Genomic DNA, 15,644 nt, shown 5'->3' with positions numbered 1-15,644 from the left:
CAGCAAGAATCTAAGTTAGTCAAGGGAATCAGTGAAGGTCTGTCTTAAGGAAATGTGCAGTATTAGCCAAGAGTTAGGGATTACCTTTAATTTTCTAGCTTGAGGACTTGGTGGTGCCATTAATTGATGGAGTAGTTGCTAGAGAAAAGAGTATGTTTGGAAGTGGAGATTATGAATTCAGTTTTAAACTGTTTGAGTATTTGAGGCATGTGTGAAAGATCCAGATGAAGGTATCCAGAATGCAATTGTATATATATGGATCAGCAGCTCAGAAGTGAGTGATGTCTAGCCTAGAAATAAGAGTTTTGCAGTAGATAACTACTAGGGAGAGCTTGTAGAATGAGAAGAGCAGAAGTTCTAGTTCTAGGAAAAAGCTTTGAAGTCTTGAAGAGAGAGGTAAAAGGAGGAGGAGCGCCTGTAAAGGAAATGAAAAAGATATTTTGAAAGTGGTAAGCAATCTGTGTGGATGGTACGTGCCTCAGTTCTAAAGCAACTAGATTAAAATAACTGCATGCACTAGGAAAAACTACAGGTTAAATATTTTTGAAGTGTAGACTCAATTCAAAAGATTTTCTGATTTCCCTTATAATTTCTTCTTTAACTCATGAGTTATTTTTGAAGTATGTTATTTAATTGTCAAATATTTGGGGATTTTCCAGATACTTTTCAATTACTGGTTTCTCTTATTGTCCGAGAACATGCTTTGTATAATTTCAGTTCTCTTATTATTGTTGAGACTTGGTTTATTGCCCAGAATATGATCTATCTTGGTGAATGTTCCATGTGCACTTGAAAAAAAATGTGTGTTCGTGGGTTGTTAAGTAGACTGTCCTATAATTGCTATTTAGGTCTGTCTTAGTTATCTAGTGCTGCTATAACAGAAATACCACAAGTTGGTGGCTTTAACAAACAGAAATTTGTTTTCTCAGTTTAGGAGGCTAGGAGTCCGAATTCAGGGTGCTGGCTCTAGGGGAAGACTTTCTCTCTGCTGGCTCTGGAGAAAGGTCCTTGTTCTCTTTCGAGCTTCTGCTCTGGGGCAATCATCATGTGGCTTGGTGTCTCTCTTCTCCCATCTCTGCTCTGCTCACCTGTTTAATAATTAATATCTTGTATATCTCAAAAGAGATTGACTCTAGATACACCCTACAGTAATCCTGCCTCATTAACATAACAAAGACAACCCATTCCCAAATGGGATTATAACCACAGGCGCAGAGGTTAGGATTTACAACACATGTTTTTGGTGGACATAGTTCAATCCATAATGAGGTCCAAGATGGCTGATAGTATTGTTCAGGTCTTCTGTATCCTTACTGATTTTCTGTATACTTGTTCTCAGTTATTCAGAGAGGAATGTTGACATCTCTATAATTATAGATATGCTATTTCTTCTTTCATTTCTATCATTTTTTATTATAGGTGTTTTAAAGGTGTTGTTGCATCCATACACATTTAGATTATTATGTCTTAATGTCATATGTAATGTTTCTTTGTATCCTTGGTATTATCCTTGTTTTGATGGCTACCTTATCTGATATTAATATAGTTGCTCTAACTTTCTTTTGATTAGTGTTTCCCATGGTATATTCTTTTCCTTTTTTTTTAATAATATTTTACTGTGTTTCTGGTGAAGATTTACACAGCAGTTTAGGTTCCCATTCAAGAAATTCTATACAACTTGTTTAGTGACATTGCTTACATTCTTCACAATGTGTGAACATTCTCATTATTTCCATTCTGGTTGTTCTGTTTCCATTAATCTAGTTTCCCTGCCCTGTTACATTCTCATCTTTGTTTGAAAGTAATTGTTCACCATTTTGGTCTCATATGGGTGATTTTTTTAAAGGAGCACTATACTTATGGGTGATATTCATTGTTTTTTGAGCCAGTTTGTTATTTAGCTACAAGATGACCTCAAGGTTAGTTTGGTTCAAGGTTTGAAGAGTATCTCGGGGCAGTAGTTTCAGGGAGTCCTCCAGTCTCATCCAGTTAAGTAGCTCTGTTTTTTTTTTTTTTTTTTAAGGAATTTGAGCTTCTGTTCCACATTTTTTCTCCCATTCCAGCTGGGCACCGTCTAGTTTTTAAGGTCTCAGGGTAGATGAAGCCATGGTTTGTGTAGACTATTTGTCCTGTAGGCTAGTTTCTTCTCTGAGTCTTTGGTTTCCTTCTTTCTCTTATACTCTGGATGAGTAGAGACCAATAGTTGTATCTTAGATGGCCGCTTGCAAGCTCTTAAGACCCTAGACACTGCTCACCAAACTAGGATGTAGAACATAACTTTATAAACTATATTATACCAGTTGGCCAAGATGTCTCATATTCTTTTACTTTTAACCAATCTATATTTTTATATTTAAAGTGGGTTTCACATGGACAGTGTACTTGGGTCTTGCCTTGCTTTTTATTAACCATTCTGACAATTTCTATCTTTTAATTGACATGTGTAGACTATTTACAGTTAACAAAATTATTAATGTGATTGGATTTAAATCTGTCATCTTATTTACTTTCTATTTGTCCCATCTATTCTTTGTTCTTTTTCTCTCTCTTTTCCTGTATTTTTCAAATTAATTATTTATAATTATTCTATTTTATCTCTACTATGAATTAATTAGTTATACCTTTTACTTTTTACTGGTTCTGTAGAATTGATGTATACATTTCTAACTTATAACAGTATATTTTTAAATAATATTATACCACTTCATGTATTGTATAAGAACTTTATAACAGTATACTTCTGTTTCTTCCCTCTCATCTTTGTGCTATACTTTGTTGGTTGTTCTTTCAAGTAAAAGCAGTGTTCTTTGAAAACAGTAGCTAGTTCAGCTCATGACTTAATCACACCAGTAGTTTTCCTTAAGCTAGCCATTCTACTTTGATATGCTGCAGAAGTGCTTTATGCTTACCTCCCATTTTTGGCACAGACAAGAAGACATGTGCTTTTGAGATTTCATAAAGTCAATTTCTCTGCTTCATCAAGGATGTTCCTAGGTTGAAGTTGGCTTTTTTTCAATTGCAAATGTGTAGTGGTGAAGAACACAATGACTAGTAAATACAGTTTGGTGCCACTGCCTTGACTCACATCAGCAGTTTTACTCACCATTGCTTTTGTATCATCAGTAGAAATGTCAACACAGTGAAAAGGGCAAATGTCTTAGTATTAGTATGAAAGCAGTTTTAATCTTGCAGACTTCCTGAAAGGTTCTTGGGAACCCTCTAGGGTTCACATACCACATTTTGAAAACCACTGATTTACATCAATGACAGGAAGATCACTTTGGTGACAGGATAGAGGAGGGAGACTGGTAAAACAAGGAGCCCAATTATTTCAAGTGAAAGAGGAGAAAGGCCTAGATTTGAATAATGGCAGGCAGATGAAAGGAAAAGACAGATTCAGGAAGCATTTCAGAAGTGGAATTGATTTAGAGAACTAGAATTGCATGTATGTCTTTCAGAGAATGAGATCATTGCCTTTATCTTTGTGCCAGACTTTATCCCTCATTTCTACTTATTCTATTTACATCATTAGCCTAATTACTCAAAGTAAGAAAATTAAAAATTTTCCCAGTACTATAATTAAACAACAAGCAAACCACAAACAAATCCCAACTAAATTAGGAATGCATCTGGAAGAAGAATAAGGTATTTAGTCACCTGCTTTTACTTATTGTTTTAGCTTGAGAATTTATGACCATGCTTTTTATCAGCTTCTGATTTACCTACGTATTGAACATAAATAGCACTTTACATGTAGATCTGTGTACAATTAATTCAGGAAAGTTTTAGGGACTTTCCATTGCTCAAACTCACTGTGATTAAAAAAAATTGTGCAAATTGGTTGAAGCACTTGGTTCTTGGTATTTCAGTTTGAAGGCTTTTTCCCCCTCCTCAAACAGGAGTTCAAATACTTCACCTTCAGAAGGTATACCACTAGTAGGAAGTTATGGATGTACTCCTCATTCATTCCCAAAGTTCCAGCATCCTTCGCATGAACTTTTGAAGGAAAATGGCTTCACCCAACAAGTGTACCACAAGTATCGTCGAAGATGCCTGAGTGGTAAGATGCCTGTTATTTACTTAGCTATATTTAAAGTTAAAATATAATTCTAAAAAATTCAAGTCCTCATTTAATCTTAACATAAGATATTCTTTTATTTTCTTATAATTACCTTAGGTAAATATGTTCATATATATTCTTTCTTCATGTATTTTTGTATCCTAGACATATCCTATACATATTAATAAAATTAGTTCTTCATGTTACTGGTGACAAATGTTTACAATTTAATTTTGTCTCTAAAATAAGCTTTTTGCCCTAAAATTTGACCAATGAGTCAGAAAATAGATTAACATTTGTCTTTTGCTTAGAAGAAACCTATATATATTTTGAGGATTAATGTGTTTCAGCTTTCTTCATTTAAAATGTCTGTTGTCTTGATTTTAAAAAGTATGCTTAATACAAAAAAAATGTTTTATTATTTTAACTTTCTCCAGAGAGAAAATGTTTGGGAATTGGCCAGTCCCAAGAAATGAATACCCTCTTTCGTTTCTGGTCCTTTTTCCTCAGAGATCACTTCAATAAAAAAATGTATGAGGAATTTAGACAACTTGCTTGGGAAGATGCAAAAGAAAATTACAGGTCAAATATTTTGTAATATTTTATACTTGGAGGGAATTTAAAAATAATAATAATGATAACCTAGTAATGAAATATCCTGATTTTGAACTGTGAAAGTAGCACCAGATAATTGGAGGGAGGGCTGTATTAGAGCTATTGCTGCATAGAAAATTACTCTAAAATTTAGCCACTTAAACTTTTATTAGTTCACACGATTTCTAAGGATTTCTGGCTCAGAGTTTCTTGTGAAGTTGCAGTCAAGGTATTGGAGAGGGCTGCAGTCTCTGAAGACTTGGCTCAGTCTGAAGGATCTTCCTTTCAAGCTCGCTCACGTAGCTTTTGGCAGGAGGCTTCAGTTCCTCCCACATGGGCCCCTCCCCAGGGCAGCTCACAAAATGGCTTTACTCAGAGCAAGTGAGTTAGGAAAGAGAGAAAGTGTTCTCATGACTCATGAACTTTTGAAGGAAAATGGCTTTATCCAGCAGGTATCATCTTTTAGTTGAGTCAGCTAGCCATGGTCCTTTTTATGCTGTCTTAATGTCCTTATCCACTCATAGGTTCTGCTTACTGCCATTAGTTGAAGGTAGAGTCCATGTAGTTCACTGACCAACTGTCCACAACTTGTCTCAGGTTCTCTAGGTAGTTATAGGAGAAAACAAGGAAATTTGCTTTCTGATTTATCTAGTGATTACAACTCTTTTAGCAAAATATCTGCTAGTAATCATACCTTACACAAAAGCAAGGGAGTCTCTTAAGAGTATTTAATTAGGTTTGTCCTATTATAGCTGAATGGACCAACCACACCTAGGATCCAGGGCAAAAGAGTATATGGTCTTTATCTAGAGTGAAAATTATGCTCAAGAGTATTTAATACCATGCACAAACACCATTATAAACCTTGGTTTGGGAAAGATCTAAAATATTCCTAATTTGTTACCCAGTCTTTTGACCAATTCTTCAGAAATAGCAAGGAGAGATACTCTGTCCTTCCAAAGAAGCCATATTCTAACTGTCCAAAGCCTACCTCTCATTTTGCAGGTTCCCTATACAGTCATGCACCACATAACGTCCATTTGGGCAACGTCTAACTGCGTATACATCCCTGATCATATAAGGTTATAACGTTGTTGTCAGGTGCCGTCGAGTCGTTCCAACTTATAGCGACCCTATAGGACAGAGTAGAACTGTCCCATAGGGTTTCCAAGGAGCAGCTGGTGGCTTTGAACTGCCAACCTTTTGGTTAGCAGCCGAGCTCTTAACCTAATAGAGTTCAGAAATCCCAGTCGAAGAATGGGATGTAGCAGACAGAACACTTAAGAAACACTTCCAAGCCACACAGTGTTTTCATGAGCATCACAGAGTAGTGCGAGTGTTCATTATTACGAATCATTGTATGTATTTAACTCAAATTTTTAATATAATAGGCTTTATCGCAGTTCGTTCTTAAGTATGAGTTATCTGTAAGTCAAATATTCATAACCTGGGAATGCTTGTATATTATATGGTGTTCACACAACATCCAAATCACATAACACCCTGAACTTCAGTGAATGTATTGAATGTATTGTGGACATTAAGCAATGCATGACTGTACTTTCATGAGGGCCTATGGCTGAGTCAACAAAAACAGCAAAGCCGGCTATGGATTACTAAGTACCACCTCAGCTAGAAAATCTGCATATTAAAAATTACATACATTTAAAAAATTATTTTTTGTTTGGGATTATTTGTACCATGCATGCTTGTATAGATTGTGCTAAATATGAGATATTGCATTATCATAACAAAACTTTGATTATAAATCTTTTATTTACTTTCCACAGGTATGGATTAGAATGTCTGTTCAGGTTTTATAGTTATGGACTGGAAAAAAAATTCAGACAAGAAATTTTTAAGGATTTCCAAGAAGAAACCAAAAAAGACTACGAATCTGGTAAAAACAAAAATAAAAACACTTATTCTCTTTGGGAATGGTAAGCCTAAGTCTATCAGTGAGTAGGGAGGGAATTCATAACTTTTTTCTTCAGAGAAGACCATGTAAGACCTTCAGGCCACTGTTACGGTTCTTGATGAAGGATGGGGACAATATAGTAAGAAGGCCCTTTCTGTGAGGTGCTAGAAAATCACTGCTCCCAAGTGTTTCCTTTATGGAGATGTGTTTTTGTCATGTCCCGCTGAGAAATATGGCTACTCACTGATGTTCTAGTAAAAATGAAAATGCTATGTAACATCAGCAAGGATGCTTGGAAAGGCGGAAGAGCCCGGGGATTAAGAGTGCAGCCTGGGCAGGCTCCTAGATCAGCAGCCCATTTCTACTGCAGGAAAACCTGCTTTGAACCTGCGTAAGGTGGAAACCTGTCAGAAAAGGAAAATGCAAATATTTTCTGCTACTAGAGGTGCTAGAAAGTGGTGAGACTACACCCTGTCAAAGGCAGAAAACTTGCGAGATCCGGAAAAACAAGGCAGTCCCGTCGAGTTCCAGCTGTCTCTGTACTTAATAGTTGTGTGACCTTGGGCAAGTTCCTTAACCTTGCTAGCTTCAGTTTCCGCATCCATAATATACACAACAACACCTGTCTTATAGAGTTGTATATGTTCAATTCAGTTAAATATGTAATAAAGCACTTAGAACAATGCCCGTTACATAACAGATGCTCAATAAAAATGTTAAAATGTTAGCTGCCATTTTGTTAATTCATGATATGTCTTATTCTCAAGATGTAGATAAAGTGTATATTGGAAGATAAAAGGTTTATCCCCAAATCGCAGGTAGGATCATGTTCAACGTGAATGTTTTTTTTTTTAATTATATATAATTTATAGTGTATATTCTTCTTTGTTATTAGGTCAGCTGTATGGACTAGAAAAGTTTTGGGCTTATCTAAAGTATTCTCAGTCTAAGACGCAGTCTGTTGACCCAAAACTTCAGGAATACCTCTGTAATTTTAAGAGGTTAGAGGACTTCCGCGTTGATGTAAGTTTTAAGTCCTTTCTTCTGTATTCTTTTTATTACCCTTACATTTTGATCTCTTATCAGTGCCTTTTTTAACTTTAGTTTTAAAATTTTTATGTTTTTAACTTTTTGCTCAGCATTTATATCAAACTTTAAAACCATACAAAAATAGTATGCTTTGTGACCCAGATCCCCCAGATGTTAACATCTTACATAAACAGTGCAATTGTCAGTTCAATTTTGATATGCCCCATCATTAAACATTTTATAGATTTAATAACCTTTATGTGCATACATTACTAATTTCTCATTAGCAGTTTAAAGATTTCTCAGTTTTTGATGTACTTTTAGCCACATAAAGTTTTTGTAACATGATGGATTTAGGGTGCCCTCATAATATATTAGGGCAAGAATATTCTGTTCGTATGTGCAGGCAGGGTGGTAGGCTTTAAGCAATTTGATTTCAAGAGGAAGAAGAATGCTTTAGAAGAAGAATGGGATGAACAAAAGAAGATAAAGGGAAAAAGGGAAGAAGAGAAACTAAGAAATGAAAAAGAAGAAGAATCAAAAAGAACAGAATAGAGTGAGCTGGAAGGAAAGCCAGGTCCATCTCTGTTTACTGTTGGATTCATTTGTCTTGCAGTTTTGTGTAAATGGGTTGGATGGCCCAGAGGTTGAGTTAATAGAGGTGCCTGAGTCGCTGGAACTAAGAGCTACTTTTCTAGAGTGATCTAGCCAGTTCTGTCACAAAGATGTTTCTGCTCTATAATAGTGACTTATTATAGTGACTCTTACGCTGTTTGAACAGAAGCTGAGAATTCAGACTTCCTTTTTTAAATACAGTGGAAGATTGGAAAAGGAAGTTAGTGTGTTAACTTGCCTCCAGAGAAAATATTAGTCAGGAGCCCTGGTGATGCAGTGGTTATTACTTGGCTACTACTAACCAAAAGGTTGGCGGTTCAAACCCACCAGTGTGCTCCTCGGGAGAAAAATGTGGCAGTCTGCTTCTGTAAAGATTTACAGCCTTGGAAATGCTGTGGGACAGTTCTCCTTGGTCCTATAGGGTTAGTATGAGTTGAAATTGAATCGATGGCAATGGGTTAGTGTTAAATGGTTCTGGTTCTTAAATCTCTGGTACTGGAAAGGCCTACAAAGCTGGCTTTTTTTGAATGTAGGGTATCTTTTCATTGCCCACCTTTATCCCCTTGCAGTTTGAAGGAACTTGGGAGCTTTATGGATATTTATGTTTGAAAGATGTTTAATACTATTAATAATACTCTCTTTATCCTAGGAATCCTAGATAAACCTTTAAACTTGATAAAGGTTATTTCACTTGGCATCTCTTTCTTTTCACCTGCTGTTTTCATTTATCTGTTAGTTAAACATTACCACACTCAAACATACTTAGGATAGGAATTTAGGGTTGAGGAAGGGACTAGAGTTCTAAATACTTTGCGTGTAACAGAGGTTGAGTACGAAGGAAAATGCTATCTCTGAAATGTTTGCTTGGAAACAAGCACCATACCTTACAGCCTTATGCTTATGCCCTACTATGTGTCTGAGGCCCTAAAGCATAAAAGAAGTTTAATAAAAATGAGTTGAGTGAAAGAATGAGCAAACGCTAGGGGCAGATTTAAATGGGGGGGGGGAATTTATGCTTAATACCTTAAATTGCTCTTAAGCTTCTGTTATACTAATAAAATCTACAGAAGTGCCAGTGTAGTTCCCCTGTTTGTTGGGACAGCCTGGCCTTAGATTTTCAAGGGAGAAAAAACAGTGCAATTGTCAACTGTGTTATGTTTCATAATTTGCAGCCCCCTATTAGTGAAGAATTTGGAAGAAAAAGACATTCATCTACTTCTGGTGAGGAGAGTAGTTGTCACAGACGTCCATCTGATTCCTCTACAAAGCCATCAAATGCTGCTAAGCCTCCATCTGCCAGTCAGCTTCAGGTCCCAGTAAACTCTCCCAGAAGGAATACTTCACAGGAGTCCAGTGTCAGTTTACACCCCGACAGTGCTGCCTCGGTTTCAACAAATGGTGAAATGCCTGAGAAATAGACTCTTACAAAAGTCATTTGCCCTTGAAATCAACATTTACATCAGTATTTATTTGGGAAAAATCTTCTGATGCTAATTGTGAGAATCAGAAAAAAGAAAAAGGAAGAGAAGTGGTAGTATTTTTTCTAGCAAGATAAATTCTAAAAACGTTTTCCCTGATTTCGCGAAGGATCGTTTTGGGGACCTTTTATAGAGATCCTCTAGTAATGTATTTTGGTCTCATTATTTCTTTTTCAAAGCCATTGTTTATAAGAACAGCATTCCTTAGATATATACAAAAACAGCACAAGGAATGCCTGACATTTCAGCTCATACTTCTTAAAGAAGATATAGTATGTTGTATTCATCTCTTCTGTAGAGCTTTCTTAAAGAATCCAAATTACCCCAGTATCAACTCATACTTGAACTTATCAAATATAAAGGAAGATTACGTATATATTTTTTAAATTCAAAAGAATATGAAATGATAAGTTTCCTTTTAGACATATAGTTTAAAGGAAATCTTCCCCCACCCCCACCCCCAAAAGTAAACAATACATAGCAAGATTGCAGTTACATTGAAGTATGTGCACTTTGAATGCTGGGTTTTGCTTTTTTTCCTACCCCTAGTCATACCTCATGATTTCTGTAGTTACTGTGTTGCTGTGAAGCTTTCTGAATAGGAGAGATTTACTTTTGTGATTCTATGTGAACTTGCACAAGTAATTGAAAACTTTGTTGGGATTGGTTGGAATATTGTCCTAAATTAATTAAATCTTGCACTGTTTTGAATGTATCTGCTGTTTGTACATCTGTAGGTGGGTATGTCACAAGCAGTCAGATTATCTTCAATTTAAAAGGAGTACTTAGTTTTTCCTTTCTGTTTCTTTTAAATTTGTTTTATGCTCATAAAGTGTTTTCAAAAGTTAATAGCAAATTTATTTCTAATTTTTATTGCCATTACAACTAATGTAAATGATAGTTTTGGTTTTTGTGGAAATTTTTTAAAAATAAAGCACTTATTGTGAATTATCTGAATTTATTTTTAATTTTTTTTGTTTAGAATATAGTTGAAAAGCTGTAATATTTAAATTCTGCTAATAGAAGACCATTATATTTTGTAAATGAAGTTTCAGTCACAAACATATCTATTTTTATTTCGCACAACATGATTCACATATGTTTTCATGTAACAGAAGCAGCTAGTTTCAATACACTAAATTTCTTTTCTTTTTGAGTGGAGGGAGTGGATGTCTTGTTCTTAAAAATGACATTCAGATACATACAATCTTTTTTGGATGAATGGGCTATTCATCAGTAAATAAGAGATTTCATTAGGTTATCTACCATGCACAAATGATAATATACTGTTTTATAATTTTTAATATTTGGGGGATCATTTTCATGCTTTAATTCTAGGAAATAGTCAAATTTAAATGTTAGAAAATTTTAATTAGAGATGTTGGAAAGGGGATGCAAAACAACTAATGGATTAGAATAATTTTTAATATGTTTTCTCAAGTAGATACGTAGTTCTTGCTTTTCAGTGAGAAATTTCTAAACTATGCTTATTAGCTTTACGTGGTCTCTTGAAATTATCTGGAAATTTTTCTCAATACCCTTTTTGTGTCAAACACATACCTGAAACTTGTATTTAACCCAAAATTATTTCTACTCATCTATATATACAAGTGTAAATTTAATTGGAAAATTATATATATTATATGAATCAAGAATTTTGTAATATGTATTAATTAGTAATTTTATCATATTATTTTGATTTACAAACATAATACATGTGCATTGAGAAGTTTAGAAAAGCATAAAGAAGAAAATAAAGCACCTTTTTTAAAAAGAAAAAAACAAAACTGGTATCATGGCATACATACAGTGTTGCAGCCTACTTTTTTTTTTCACTTAATAGAGGTAAACATTTTCTGATGTCATTAATATTTCTGATGTTGTTGGTTGCCGTTGAGTCTATCCCGACTTATGGCAACCTACACCATGACTTTTAATATCTACATAATATTCCAGGACATGGATACACTGTAATTTATTAGCTAGTCACCTATTATTAGAGTTTAGTTTATGGCCAGGTTTTGGCTGTTGTGGACAACAATTTGATTAATAATAATATTCTTATAGATTAATCTTGGTATATAAACTTGGAGTTATTTCGTAGAATAAATGCCTAGAGGTTGAAATTCTAAGTAAAAGCATACTCCCATTTAAGCCTTCTAGAAGGGTTGTGTAGTTTATACTCTCACCAATAGCATCTGCTTCACTGCATCTTCTCCAACACCAGTTATTACTAGTATTTCTTTCTGTTAGGTTGCAAAGCAAAAAATATTTTTTTTCTCTTATTAATGTCAATATTATAATCAGATTACTGATGAGTGATAATTTTTAATGTTTATTAACTATATTATTGGTAGATTGCTTGATCATATCCTTTATGTTTTCCTTTTGGAGTGATCCTCTTTTTCTGATTGGTTTATGGAGGTTTTTTACCGTCAAGAACACTAACCCTTTGCTTTCTAATTTTCTTTATGTATGTTTGACATTGTATGTACATTTTTGGGGCACATTTTATATGCCCCTTAAATTCCAAATGCGAAAGTCAAGCAAATAAAAACAGTGTTCTTCAATGAAAGAAAAAAAGCCACCGACTATAAATCTAAATGGCCCTACCCAAAATTTATGTAAGTCTCTAGAGACGTTAAGGAGCCCTGGTGGCACAGTGGTTAAAGCACTCAGCTGCTAACCAAGAGATCAGCTGTTTGAACCCATCAGCTGCTCTGTGGGAGAAAGATATGGCAGTCTGCTTCCTTAAATATTTACAGCCTTGGAAACCCTATGGAGCAGTTCTACTCTATCCTCTAGGGTCTCTATGGTCAGAATCGACTCGATGATCTCTAGAAGGAAATCATCCTTCCATATGATTTTGCATAGTTTTCAATTCTATTAAATAAAAAAGACAACTTTAAAAATGTTTAAATCCAAACTCCTTGTTCTTTTCAGGAAGTAATTGAAGCCATCTTTGGAAGTAGATAATAATCTTTATATTGAAAGGAATTAAGGAAGGGAAGAAGAAAATTATATATTAAAATACATATGATTTTAGTTTTAAAACAGATTTTGTTTTTTAAACTTGTTTTGCCAATTTGGGGCTCACTCTGACATTCTCCCATGCCTCTCCTTGCATTATACTAAGTCATATTACCATTTTCCTTTCTGTGATTAATGCTTTAACTCATTTAGCTCTTACGAAACTTTGTTTTTATTCTTGCCTAGGAGACTGATCCAAGAGAATAATATCTACTTAAATTGCCACTAGATGGCAGAATGGAATAAGTCAGATCCATAGACTTTTGAAAGAAGAGGGCTGTGTGTGTGTGTGTGTGTGTGTGTGTGTGTGTGTGTGTGTGTGTGTGTGTGTGTGTGTGTTTTAGAGAACTCTTACTGCACCTTATGGTGATACCATATAATTACATCAATTAGTGTCGCATTCCTAATAGTCATGTGTCTCAACAACTCATGATAACCTTGTTAGGGCACTGCCAAGCTATGCTTAGTTATTAGTAAATAAATACTGTAATAACATTAAGCTATGTGTAGGGTTAAATATGAAAATCCGCCATCTGTCAGTTTGTCGTACTGTGGTGGCTTGCATGTTGCTATGATGCTGGAGGCTATGCCACTGATATTTCAAATCCAGCAGTATCACTCATGGTGGACACATTTTGGTGGAGCTTCCAGACTAAGACAGACTAGGAAGAAAAAGTTGGTGATCTACTTCCAAAAATTAGCCAGTGAAAGTCTTAGGATCACAACAGAATCTTGTCAGGTATTGTGCTGAAAGATGAGTCCCCTAGGTAGGAAGGCAACAGTAGACTCATGCATGCTGACGATCATGAAGATGGCATAGGAATGGACATGGGGGAGCCAAGAGTTGGAGTCAACTCAACAATAACAGCAACAACAAATGACAGAAATACTATTTTTTTAATGATTTATTTTTGTTGTTGTGGAGAATATACACAGTGATTCAACATGTAAAATTTAGTGACATTGATTACATTGTTTGAGTTGTGCAACCATTCTTGCATTCCTTTTCTGAGTTGTTCCTCCCCCATTAATATAAACTCACTTTCCCCTAAGTTTCCTATCTACTCTTTCGAGTTGCTGTTGTTAATTTGATCCCATATAGATAGATCTTAAAAGAGATCTTAATGCTCAAGGCAGACATTCTTTACTAGTTAAGCTAAACTATGGTTTTAAGAAGACTTCAGGAGATATTTTTGGTTTAAGGTTTAAAGATTATTTCAGGGCAATAATTTCAGGGGTTCATCCAGCCTTCATAGCTCCAGAAATTTTGGTGTCCATGATAATTTTAAATTCTGTTCTGCATCTTCCCCCTTTTGATCAGGAGTCTTCTATAGAATCTTTCATCAAAATGTTCAGTAATGGTAGCCAGGCACCATCCAGTTCTTCTGGTCTCATGGCAAAGGAGATAGTTGTTCATGGGGTGATTGTCTACACATCTATTTCCTCCTCCTATTCCCAACTCTTCTTCTGTTGCTCCAGGTGAATAGAGACCAATTGTTGTGAATTGGATGGTTGCTCGTAAGCTCTTACGACCCCAGACACTATGCAACAAACTAGGAGGTAAAACTGAAGCACTAAACACCTTGTTAGGCCAGTTAACTGAGATGTCCCATGAAACCATGACCCCAAACCTCCAAACCAAGGAACCAAATCCTATGAGGTGTTTGGTTGTACATAAGCAGCCTCAGCTGGTACTTTTTTTTTTTCCTTTAATCATTGTAAATATACCTATCACGCAACTTTTGCCAGTTCAACTTTTGCAGGTATACAACTTATTGACAGCAATTATAATAATTGGCTGTGTAACCCTACCCTTCATGCAAGTTTTCCACCACCGTAAACTGAAACTAAGTACTCCATAAGCAATAATGTCCTCACCTCTCCCTCCTGCTCCTGGTAACTACTAATAAATTTTGGTCTCTATACATTTGCCTTTTCTTGTCTTTTTTGTGTAAGTGAAGTCATTTAATATTTGTCGTTTTGTGAGTGACTTATTTCACTCAGCATAATGTCTTCAAGCTCTGTCCATATTGTAGCATGTATCAAGACTTTATTTCTCCTACTGGCTGAGTAGTATTCCATTGAATGTATGTACCACATCTTGCTTATGCATTCATCTGTCGATGGGCATTTAGGTTGTTTCCACCTTTTGGCTGTTGTGAATAGTGCTGCAATAAACGTTGGCGTACAAGTCTCTGTTTGAGTCTCTGCTTTCAAGTCTTTTGGGTATATACATAGGAATGAAATTGCTGTCATATGATAGTTCCATTTTTAGTTTTTTGAGGAACTGCCAGACTGTTTTCCACAACATCTGTACCATTTTGCATTCCCACCCGCAATGGATAAGGGTTCCAATTTTCCCACATCTTCATCAACATTTGTTATTTTCCGGGTTTTTTTGTTTTGTTTTTTTTAATATCTTAACCATCCTAGTGGGAGTGAAAGATGAAAATACTATTGTCTGTGGAAAATGATATGGCGCTTCCTTAAAAAGCAAAAAATAGAAATACCATCCAATCCAGCAACTCCACTCTTAGGAATATATCCTAGAGAAATAAGAGCTGTCACACAAATAGGCATATGCACACCCATGTTCACTGCAGCATTATTCACAATAGCAAAAAGATGGAAACAATGTAGGTGCCCATCAACAGATGAATGGATAAACAAACTATGGTATATCCACACAATGGAATACTACACAACAATAAAGGACGATGATGAATCTGCAAAACATCTTACAACATGGATGAACCTGGAGGGCATTATGCTGAGGGAAATAAGTCAGTCACAAAGGGGCAAATGTTGTATGAGACCACTATTATAAAAACTCAAGAAAAGGTTTACACACAGAAAAAAGCAATCTTTGATGGTTACGAGGGTGGGGAGGAGAAATCACTAGATGGCAGACAAATGTCAA

The 15,644-nt window shown here is 35.4% G+C and overlaps 1 protein-coding gene across 2 annotated transcripts in view; it reads left to right on the top strand.

Moving 5' to 3' along the window:
• The window catches only part of LARP1B (La ribonucleoprotein 1B), a 108,489-nt gene extending 97,847 nt beyond the window's left edge, over positions 1 to 10,642 (top strand). For both annotated transcript variants that reach the window (XM_023743149.1, XM_023743148.1), the window contains 5 exons: positions 3,900 to 4,060; positions 4,498 to 4,642; positions 6,445 to 6,554; positions 7,468 to 7,595; positions 9,389 to 10,642. In XM_023743149.1, coding sequence (XP_023598917.1) covers positions 3,900 to 4,060; positions 4,498 to 4,642; positions 6,445 to 6,554; positions 7,468 to 7,595; positions 9,389 to 9,634 — 790 coding nt within the window. In that variant the 3' untranslated portion in view covers positions 9,635 to 10,642. The remainder of the gene's footprint in view (positions 1 to 3,899; positions 4,061 to 4,497; positions 4,643 to 6,444; positions 6,555 to 7,467; positions 7,596 to 9,388) is intronic.
• Positions 10,643 to 15,644: the final 5,002 nt, after the last annotated feature.

This window comes from Trichechus manatus, unplaced genomic scaffold, assembly GCF_000243295.1.
Source record: "Trichechus manatus latirostris isolate Lorelei unplaced genomic scaffold, TriManLat1.0 scaffold00239, whole genome shotgun sequence".
Lineage (NCBI taxonomy): Eukaryota > Metazoa > Chordata > Mammalia > Sirenia > Trichechidae > Trichechus > Trichechus manatus.
The sequence above is the reverse complement of the archived record's forward strand: the minus strand, read 5'-3'. Positions and strand labels throughout refer to the sequence as shown.